At 42.5% G+C, this 10754-nt stretch overlaps 1 protein-coding gene across 3 annotated transcripts; it reads left to right on the top strand.

Moving 5' to 3' along the window:
* Positions 1-3777: 3777 nt before the first annotated feature.
* foxh1 (forkhead box H1) lies at positions 3778-10689 on the top strand. 3 transcript variants are annotated; one of them, XM_071414449.1, is made up of 5 exons: positions 3911-4063; positions 4383-4442; positions 5533-6041; positions 6671-6775; positions 7953-10689. In XM_071414449.1, exons 3-5 carry the CDS (start codon positions 5634-5636, stop codon positions 8895-8897), a joined length of 1458 nt encoding a protein of 485 aa, XP_071270550.1. In that variant the 5' UTR covers positions 3911-4063; positions 4383-4442; positions 5533-5633; the 3' UTR covers positions 8898-10689. The 3 variants fall into 3 exon arrangements, with proteins under 3 accessions (XP_071270549.1, XP_071270551.1, XP_071270550.1); XM_071414448.1 differs by lacking the exons at positions 3911-4063; positions 4383-4442 and adding an exon at positions 3778-3904; XM_071414450.1 differs by lacking the exon at positions 4383-4442 and having other exon boundaries at positions 3889-4063.
* Positions 10690-10754: the final 65 nt, after the last annotated feature.

Here is a 10754-nt window from a genome sequence, read left to right as displayed (position 1 = left end):
CTCTCATCTCCACTTGACACGCCATCTGATTCAAACATAACATCGGCTGTTGTCATTGAAAGGTGCCACAAGAGGACGACATTGCTCAGACCAAACCCTATAAATTAAAATACTGTGAGCCTAGTGCAATATTTATTATGTGACATACAGTGCATATCAACTGTAACTGTACAGTAAAATGACCTTCACCAAACTATTTGACAACAAAATCCTAGCTACCTAAACTTAGTCTCACATTTTCTGACATTTCCCTTTAAAATCATTCAAAAGAACAGCTGTATGAAAAATACTGTAGTCCACTCCTTCTCATGCTTCATAGAAAGGGGAAAGAGGGATACCTAGTCAGTTGTACAACTGATTGCATTCAACTGAAATGTGTCTTCCGCATTTAACCCAACCCCTCTGAATCCACGTCTTCAGTGCGGGGAACAGTGGGTTAACTGCCTTGCTCAGGGGCAGAACGACAGATTTTTACCTTGTCAGCTCGGGGATTCGATCCAGCAACCTCTCAGTTACTGGCCCAAGGCTCTAACCACTAGAAAAAATATATAGGTGTGTTATATTTTACAATAGTGAAAGTGGAGGGTATTGTATCTATCAGATAATGAAGATAACACACCTGAAGAAATCTAGCTAACATGTGCTATATTTGACCTGAAATTTGTTTAAAATGTAGGCCTATTCTGTTTATGTGACGGGTCCACTGACAGCTCGGGGTTGGTTGGACTGATAGATAATCCTGGGAAAACTCCCAGGCCAAGACGATCTGCTACTGAGACCCACAGACAATGATGACTCAGTAATCTGTTGACCTCTGCTGACCTCCCTGGTCAACACTGGAGTAACATTCTGCAGAGGTTTGGACACAGATTTTTTATTTAATTTAATTTAACCTTTATTTAACTAGGCAAGTCAGTTAAGAACAAATTCTTATTTACAATGATGGCCTACCAAAAGGCAAAAGGCCTCCTGCGGGGACAGGGGCTGGGATAAAAATAATAATAATAATGAATATATATATATTTTATAGCACACATCACGACAAGAGAGACAACACAACACTACATAAAGAGAGACCTAAGACAACAACATAGCAAGGCAGCAACACATGAAGACACAGCATGGTAGCAGCACAACATGACAACAACATGGTAGCAACATGTTTTTTTTTAAAGCAACACAACATGGTAGCAGCACAGAGAATGGGATGCTTCTCTTGTTGTTTTTCACTTTAGGAATGATGCATCCTGAATTATGTGTTTTCTCAATTGTTTTGTGATCGGTGGGGAAATTATATTTTATTGACTGTGCTTGTTGAAGCAACATTGTCTAGAGGAGGCTCAGGAAAAGGAAGGTTTGCCATTATCTCATGATGTGTACCGATTCAAGATAACTTAAATAGGATGTTGGGATTGCATGGTTATTGTTCATGTGGATCATCCATGCTGTGCAGTGCCCTCCATTTCTGTTTCTCAAACTAAAGATTTTGTCTTAGTCTTATCCAAACCAGAGGATTGTGCATCCTGACTGAGAATGTATTTGAAAGGTCTGTAGATGATTCAGACATGGAATTTGTCCCTTTATTGGAAAGCTTCAGGGGGACAAAGACAGCGACTCCTCTCTCCCAGCAGGACTAAACCTACTCTCTTTAGTCCATCTCAGTATCGGGGAGTATCTCAGAGAAGCTTTAAAGGATTACAGTGGCTTCAGAAAGTATTCACACCCCTTGACTTTTCCCCCATTTTGTTGTCATACAAAGTGGGATTAAAATGGATTTAATTGTCATTTTTTGTCAATGATCTACACAAAATACTCTGTAATGTCAAGGTGGAAGAAAAATTCTAACATTTATAAAAAATATAAAAAATACAACACTAATATATCTTGATTTAATAAATTCAATTCCGTTACCCCCTGAGTCAATACATGTTAGAATAACCTTTGGCAGCGATAACAGCTGTAAGTCTTTCTGGGTAAGTCTCTAAGAGCTTTCCACACCTGGATTGTGCAACATTTGCCCATTATTCTTCTCAAATTCTTCAAGCTCTGTCAAATTGGTTGTTGATCATTGCTAAACAACCATTTTCAGGTCTTGCCATAGATTTCCGAGCAGATTTAAGTCAAAACTGGCCACTCAGGAACGTTCACTGTCTTCTTGGTAAGCAACTCCAGTTTAGATTTGGTCTTGTATTTTAAGTTATTGTCCTGCTGAAAGGTGAATGAATCTCCCAGTGTCTGGTGGAAAGCAGACTGAACCAGGTTTCCTCTAGGATTTAGCCTGTGCTTAGCTCCAATCCATTAATTTGCCCCAAACATAACACTTTGCATTCAGGACAAAAAATGAATTGCTTTGACACATTTTTTGCAGTATTACTTTAGTGTGTTGTTGCAAACAGGATGCATGTTCTCCAGAGTGAAAGCAGCGGTTTAAAGCACTGCATCTCAGTGCTTGAGGCATAACTACAGACACCCTGGTTCGAATCCAGGCTGTATCACAACCGGCAGTGATTGGGAGTCCCATAGGGCAGCGCACAATTGGCCCAACATCATCTGGGTTTGGCCGGTGTAGGCCATCATTGTAAATAAGAATTTGTTCTTTACTGACTCCAAAATAACATAATACACTATTTACCATTCATTTCTATTGGGCATCAAATCATCTCAAACACAACCAAACAAGGTGAATCCAACAAATTTGTAGAGTACCAAGCTGGATGTAGTCATTGAGTGTGTCCTGACCCCTCCTGTCTCAGCCTCCAGTATTTATGCTGCATTAGTTTGTGTCGGGGGGCTAGGGTCAGTTTTTATATCTGGAGTACTTATCCTTTCTTATCCGGTGTCCTGTGTGAATTTCGGTCCGGTGTCCTGTGTGAGACCGCAGGAGCGGTAGAGATACTCTTAATGATCGGCTATGAAAAGCCACCTGACATTTACTCCTGAGGTGCTGACTTGCTGCACCCTCGACAACTACTGTGATTATTATTATTTGACCATGCTGGTCATTTATGAACATTTGAACATCTTGGCCATGTTCTGTTATAATCTCCACCCGGCACAGCCAGAAGAGGACTGGCCACCACTCATAGCCTGGTTCCTCTCTAGGTTTCTTCCTAGGTTTTGGCCTTTCTAGGGAGTTTTTCCTAGCCACCGTGCTTCTACACCTGCATTGCTTGCTGTTTGGGGTTTTAGGCTGGGTTTCTGTACAGTACTTTGAGATATCTGCTGATGTAAGAAGGGCTATATAAATACATTTAATTTGATTTGATTGCGTGCTATGAATATGGGACCAAATACTTAACTTTTTACTACTTTAATATAAGTACAAGTGAATTTGTCCCAATACTTTTGGTCCCCTAAATTGGCTGGACTATGTACAAAAAGTGCTGTGATTTCTAAACGGTTCACGTGATACGGATGAAAATACCATCCAATTAAAGCTGACAGTATGGACTTTAACCTCATAGTCATTTCAAATCCAAACTTGTGGAGTATAGCGCCAAAATAAGAAAAACATGCTTCACTGTCCCATTAATTAAGTAGGGCACTGTATAATCTATTATCCTTCATTTTCTAATTTTAATAGTCATCAGGGAGCAATTCTGAAGTATTGATTTTGGCCTGAACATGTCTACTCAAATGTACATACATGTCCTAACAAGTTTCTGAACAGCAGACTATAAAATATGAGTTAGTCTTTATAAACTATATCACATTGTTCTTCTATAAATACCCAAATAACCAAACATATTTAGTTGCATAGTACTCTGAAATTGTGTTTTGCATGGAATGCCTGTCAGAACACAATTCATAATAGGAAGCAGGAAGAGTTGGTCGATTACAACTAATTGGAAACGAGAGGTCACATTGGAGCAATTAGACCGTGTACCAGGCGATTGCTAGCCAGGTGAGGACAGCATGAATGCACGACGGTCTCCTGTACCTTTTCGATATCATCTTCACTCCAATATCTGATCTGAAACATTTGACTGCTCATTTCTACACCGTAAGATCGAAGACATAAAAAAAAAACGTCAGACCTAGCTTACCTGAGACACTCAACAGGGTAAAACGCGCTTTGCCACTTTCACATATTGTAGGCAACATGTATTTATTACTTGCACATTTTTCAGTTTTGTTTGAACGTGCAAATTTCTCCCCATATTGGTCTGCCTAACTGTCAGAGTTAATTAATTAAAATGTTCCCTTGGTTAGACAGCCTTCATAATAATGTGTCATGTAACGGCTTCTGCATAGCCTATATTTAAATTGAACCTGTGCATAAATCGGACAATAGCTCGTATTTACAAGGTGCGAATGTCCCCATCACTTGGCGACCATGGATGGTGTTCAATCTTCCATTGTCTTCCTCACATGCTGAATAGTAGGCAATCCCAGGAACGAGACGGGGTCAATCTGGCTAATCCAACTTGTTTTGCTGAGAGGTAGGGGCTATGGCATTAACACTACATTAATTTACACAAAAGAAACTAATCTCTTTGGACCTGCACTGCATATTCTCAAGGGACTTCCTACTGTGCGCAATACACCCTCAACCCGGTGCGCTCCTGCACGGTCCCTGGGTTTTTGAGAACTCTCAAAAATGTGTATTTACTCTTGAATACGAACATCGATCCTAATTCTGCTGACACCACGTAGGCTATACCAGTGCCTAGTCTGCCTACTGTTTCTTTTCTCCGACTATGCAACATCTACCATATTTAAATAATTCGATTATATTATCCTTCTAATAAATATGGTATACAGGATCTTAATCGGGCAGTTACTATTGACAAATGTGATCGATTAGATTTTGTCCGGTGTTGACAATTTATAACAAATCAGCAACACAATTGAGGTAATCTTTCAGTTGACATTTTCTCTGTCTTCCGTCAGTATGTGTTTTAGTGGGCCAGGGTGTTAATCCCTCAATATTTGTATATTAGCGGTCCTATGTATATTGAATGAAATGAAAGCCTCACAAAAAAATACCTCTTGGTTTATTTTTCAATCTGCTTTGTGGGACCCTCTCGTTCTACTTCTCCCCGCTCTCAATTCACCCCTTTTATATGGGGCACGCTGGCGACTGATGTCGTGGCATTGGAACGTCACAATCTGTGCTTACTGTAAGCAAGTTTTAAAAATGAAGGGAATGAGATGGAGGTTGGGGGTACCTTTCTCACTGTGATCCCCAACACCTTGTGTAAGGGGGGCTAATGATTCAATTCATTCCAGTGGACTGATATATAAATAAAAACATTTGGATGTTTCTCTCTGCGGATATAAGAAGCTCACTCCTGTGCGCACCTGATGCGTAAAAGTTTTGGAGCGGATTACCAAAATTAACGCTGTGTGCTAAGTGGCATGTTGTTTGTCCGAGGGGTTATTTACAGGTTTACTGTCTCTTTCTCACACACAGACCCTCCCTAGCCGCCCGGGGCGATCAGTCATTCTGCCCGCAGATAGCGCTCCATTCTCTCATCGATTACACAGCGGGATTTACATGAAACTGTTAATTGTTTGCTCTTCAAATAGGTAGCCAGCCAGCGGCCTGGAGCCAGCAGTCTGCCAGGGGTTAAGGGCCGACTCCCTCCCTCTCCGACCGTGCATCCCGATCTGCCCCCAGGTTGATCAGCATGACAAAGCACTGGGGGGGTCAGAGCATGCTGGCACCACCCGCTCTCTACCTGCACTGTCCTAGCCTGGAAGGCCACCAAGATCATCAACTTGACTTCCAGATCCATCCTCTGAGCAACACAGCGCGGAGCTCTCCAGCCCAACACTGGCCCTACTGCCCAATCCAGGCGCCAGTCCGACAGCCTCCACGGCTCGAGAAGCCTGCCCGTGACCAATTCAGCCTGGTCTCAGCGCCCATGGATAAAGCGAGTCCGCTAGACCAGGAGAAATCTTGGGACGAAGAGAAAAATGCGAAAAGTGGAAAGAAAAAGAACTATCAGCGCTACCCCAAACCACCCTACTCCTACCTCGCAATGATTACCATGGTCATCCAAAACTCTCCAGAGAAGAAACTTACTTTGTCTGAGGTAAAGTGAGTTTGTGTGTGGACATGCGAGTTTAGAATGGTACATTTTGGCCCTAATTACGAACGGTTGTGTCAATTTTGGCCAAATTATGCATGGTAGTTTTGTCTATTAAATGATTGTTATTTTAATATAGTATTTAAGTTTCCGAAAATAAAGGTTAAATGGGTTTTAATTATTTTAAAACTTAATTTCTAATCGGGGATGTTCTCTTATGATAAGTAAAAAAAACTGTCTTTGTTGGGGTAGGGATATGCAGTTCAATTGCATTAAACCAACAGGACAATCATTTGACGCTTAACAGAGTAGTAACACTGCCATGCTTTTCTTGGTTTGTTTTGTTAAGGATAGCAGCATACAGTGAAACCAGACACTGAGATGTATCAGCTGGAGTGGGTTGAGTTGATAAGAAGTATGGTCAAGGATTGCTCTCTGTGCAGTCCTACAGTGTATCTTAGGTTATTTATTCTAGGCCTATGAAAATGCTGCATGATGACAGTGAATGATTAGTTAAATGTATGCCTACAAACATGTGGTGTGTTAAATCGTACATATCTTAATATAGTCGGTTAATTTGTCTGTTTTAATGCAGACACCAATTGAAGTAAATTGACTCCCTTCTCTCTCCCCAGATTCTAAAGGAGATTAGTACACTTTTCCCTTTTTTCGAAGGGAACTACAAGGGCTGGCGGGACTCAGTGAGACACAACCTCTCTTCCTATGACTGCTTTGTTAAGGTGTGTCTTATTAGGGGTCTTTATTGGTATGTCAATCAGTGGGCTCAAAAAGGCATTTTTTATTCTAAAATCCAAACAACCTACAAGCAAGTATACTCTCCCATTTGTATTTCTTTAGACAATGAAGCAAAAACTTTTAATTCAGCTCTATACTTCAGCATTTTTTTTTTTATTTGAGATCAAATGTTTTATATGAGTCGACAGTACAGAATGTCACCTTTTGTGAGGGTATTTTCATACTTGTTTTTCTGCTTAGAAATGAAATCATTAAGTATCTACCCCCCCCCCCCCCCCCCATTGTAAGGTGCCATGTATTAAAGTAGTCAAAAGGTCAGTATTTGGTTCCAAATTCCTAGCAGGCAATGACTACATCAAGCTTGTGACTCTAGACATGTGTAATTAATTAATGGTAAAATAATGTTTTGGAGTCACTTTTATTGTAAATAAGAATGTTTCTAAACACTTCTAAATGGATGCTACTGTGACTACAGATTATCATTTAATTAATTGTAAATAATAATGAGTGAGAAAGTTGGAAGCAAATATCATACCCCCCCCCCCAAAATGCTAACATCCCCTGTTATTGACAATGGTGAGAGGTTAGCATGTTTTGGGGGCATGATCTTTGTGCACACAATACATTATTTACTATTAATTTCTATTGGGCAAAACATATTCCAAAAAACACAACCAAAACAAACTTCAAATGCTGCCAACAAGTTTGTAGAGTCACAAGCTTGATGTAGTCATTGCGTGCTTGGAATATGGGCCCAAATACTAAACTTTTGACTATTTGTCCAAATACTTATGACCCCTTCAAATGGGGGGACTCAATACAAAAAGTGCTTTTTATTTCTAAACAGTAAAAATTATATTTTAAAATACCCTAAAATAAAAGGTGCCGCTGTGTCGCCTCATACTGTGTATAAAACAATTGATCCCAAATGCTGGAGTATTGAGAGAAATTAAGTTTAAGCTTCACTGTACAAATAAATACAGAATACATTTTATTTGTAGCCTACCAAGGGTCACTGCAGTGCTTCATGAAACTTTAGATCAAGTAAATCATTCTAGCTAATTCTGAGTTTTGTGAAACTGGGGCAATCCTGTCTGACTGGTTTTCAGGTTGTACTATACTCTTGATCTCACTGCTGTCTGTCACTCCTGGTCCCTGTAGGTATTGAAGGATCCTGGTAAGCCCCAGGGGAAGGGCAACTTCTGGGCTGTGGAGGAGAGCCGGGTGCCTCTGGAGCTCCTCAAGAGACAGAACACTGCCGTGTCGCGCCAGGATGAGACCATCTTCGCCCAGGACCTCGCCCCTTACATCCTGCATGGGCACCAACATAAGCCAGACGCAGAGCCCCCGGCCCCACCGCCACCAGTCACTGTTCTACCCCCAGGCCCACCTGTCACTGCTCTACCCCTCTTTCCCACCAGACAACACTCCCCCCTTCAGGAGGAGCTGTACCGGCCCAAGCTGGACTCGTCCTTTGCCATTGACTCCCTCCTCCACAGCCTGAGGCCGGCCATCGCTGCAGGAGAGCCTGGCAGGGACTGCTGGGGGGTGGAGCTCCACACTCGTCCACACCCTCGCTACTCCTCCACTGCCCGCAGCGCCTCAGCCAGCTCCGCCAGCCCCGCCTCCTCCTCCTCCGATGAGGACTGGAGGGGCGTGTCGCAGGGAGGGAAGCGGGTGCCTGAGGGAGAGGCGGGATCAGATGGGTACGAGGACTGCAGACTCCCTCCACACAAGTCTGCCCGCAGAGTCTCCGCACCTCCCTGGGAGCTGCCCACCTCGTATGCCAAGTACACACCGCCCAACGCTGTGGCCCCGCCCAGCATGCGTTTTAATGGGGGCCCTCTGATTCCACTAGGGATGCCTCTGTATGGCTATGGGGGGTCTCCTGTCACATCCAGCCATTTTGTAGGTCATGCCTACTGGCCCCTCTTACCCAGCGGGCGCCCTCCCCTCATTATGGACTTGGACGCTATGCTCCAGTCAGTACCGCCCAATAAGAGTGTGTTTGATGCGCTGGGTCCGCCCAATCAGTCGTCTCACCAGCCTGCTGGTCAGTATACCCTACAGAGTGGGCCCCCTCTCAGGCGTCATCCCCATTATTGACTATGACTTTCAAATCAAACCAGCACCAAATATATTGTAAGTGCAATGCAAGGATACTACTGACCTATTCGTACAAGCTTAACTCATGGCTAGAAATGTGTCCACCCTATCAATCTGTCACTTCTAATTGACAGGTCATAGTATTAAATGTTTACAGAAGACAATTGTACATTGAAATGTGCTACTAACATCTAACTCGACCATACAACCACTAATATTTACCTCAAATATAACCACTGTTTACCTCCGTCTTAATACAGGGATTTGTTTTCACTATTGTATATGTTAATTTTCTTTTAAGAATTCTTTGTTGCAACTATTCAATGTTTTTCAGTGGATTTTTTTTTCTCCCCTCCTGTCTTTATGGTTGTATTTAAGATTTAATTGTAGAACTGCACATCAAGCCAGGTTATGGAAAGAGCATTATTGAAAAAGTTTACTTATCTTTTACAGGGTATGACTTTTTCCCCACTCTTTTGAGTGTCAATGTAGGAAGAGGCAGGGTGCTGTTCAACATTGTGCTCGTCCAGTGCCGAGAGCCTCAAGTAGGAAAACAAAGTGAGGTTTTCTAAACCTCAAAGTGAAGAGTGAGCTGTTTGTCTTTGTGTGCGTGCGTGGTGTGTTGGTCATCTTGTCTCATTGCTTTAGAGACCAGTGGATCACCCCCCTTTTATTCCAGGGAAGTTGTTTGTTCAGATGGTGCAACCCAAATTAAGTGTTTGTTCCTGACTTGAGTAAAGTTGTCAGTGTTAATGGGTTCAGCGTTAACGTTCCTTGTCAAATACCTTGTATTCCTTGTCCTTTAGAGCTGTGCCAGTGTTACAAGACAATTTGATCTTACTGTGTCTCTATTTTCAGTTGACAAAAGTTGAGCTTCAGTCCCCCAGTCAGCTCTAAAGGGCTTATTTGTATACTGTGAAGGATAACTTCTAGACTGGAGTCATGTCTACAATTTGATCTATTTCACCCATTTTTAAAAGAGCTATTTAACTGTATACAAAACTGCCGATTGAGTAGTATTTCCTGATGCGTAGGCAGATATCCTATGTCAGTCAGGGCTGTAGCTACCACCCTGTCTCTCAACCCAAGCGTGGGTGAGTGCTCAGTGGTGACAAGGAGAGGCAGACTTGCTCTTTGGGTGTGACCAACATTTTTACCACAGGAAATGTGATTTTCTTGTCTTTGATCCGCGGTCCCACGCCACTCCAACCTCCTGCTGCTGGAACAGCAATGCTCACTATCTCTCAATCTAGTCTCCATGCATGCCTGCCCAGAGCCTGTACCCCTTCCCCTGAACCCCCCCCTCCTCCTCCTCAAACACTCCTGCTGTGTCTCCTAATCTCCCAGAACACCCTGGAATTCATATTGGGGTCGGGGCTTTAGTTCGAGGGGATACTGTAAACCTAGGCACCATGCAGGGGTTAGTGTTGTAACTGAGGCCTGTGAGCGCAATCATTGTACTCATTCCCATAGCTCACGGACCCTTCATGACAGGTTATTTTGTGTCGTGTGGTGCTCTGAACACAGGGTGGCAGTGCAAGAACAGCAAACCAGAGGGGTCAGACATTTTGGCTTTGTGTGTGTGTGAATTTTGATAACTACTTTCCTTGCTTCCCTGGGAGACTCAAATGGATATTCCTTGATGCCTCAACCCATTGGATGAGTTTTGAGAAGGAGAGTATGCAATTGAGATGCTCCCTGTTGTCAGGGCTGTGCTCACACTGCTACTGTAAAACCTCATGAATGTTTTAAATGGCGTCATTTTTCAATAAATAAATGGCAAGCTTTCAAATGTAGTCAATTGGTATCACATAACTGCATGTATCCATCTCCAAACTAGTTGTATAATAATGGAAT

This window comes from Salvelinus alpinus, chromosome 8 (genome assembly GCF_045679555.1).
Source record: "Salvelinus alpinus chromosome 8, SLU_Salpinus.1, whole genome shotgun sequence".
NCBI classification, from domain to species: domain Eukaryota; kingdom Metazoa; phylum Chordata; class Actinopteri; order Salmoniformes; family Salmonidae; genus Salvelinus; species Salvelinus alpinus.
Note: the sequence above shows the minus strand (reverse complement) of the source record. Positions and strands in the feature narration are given on the sequence as shown.

Excerpts from the sequence above, each read along its gene's own strand:
- foxh1 (XM_071414448.1), top strand. The coding sequence starts at position 5,634 with ATGACAAAGCACTGGGGGGGTCAGAGCATGCTGGCACCACCCGCTCTC. Across the intron at positions 6,042-6,670 it reads AGAAACTTACTTTGTCTGAG|ATTCTAAAGGAGATTAGTAC; the intron begins GTAAAGTGAGTT and ends CTCTCTCCCCAG. Across the intron at positions 6,776-7,952 it reads CCTATGACTGCTTTGTTAAG|GTATTGAAGGATCCTGGTAA; the intron begins GTGTGTCTTATT and ends TGGTCCCTGTAG.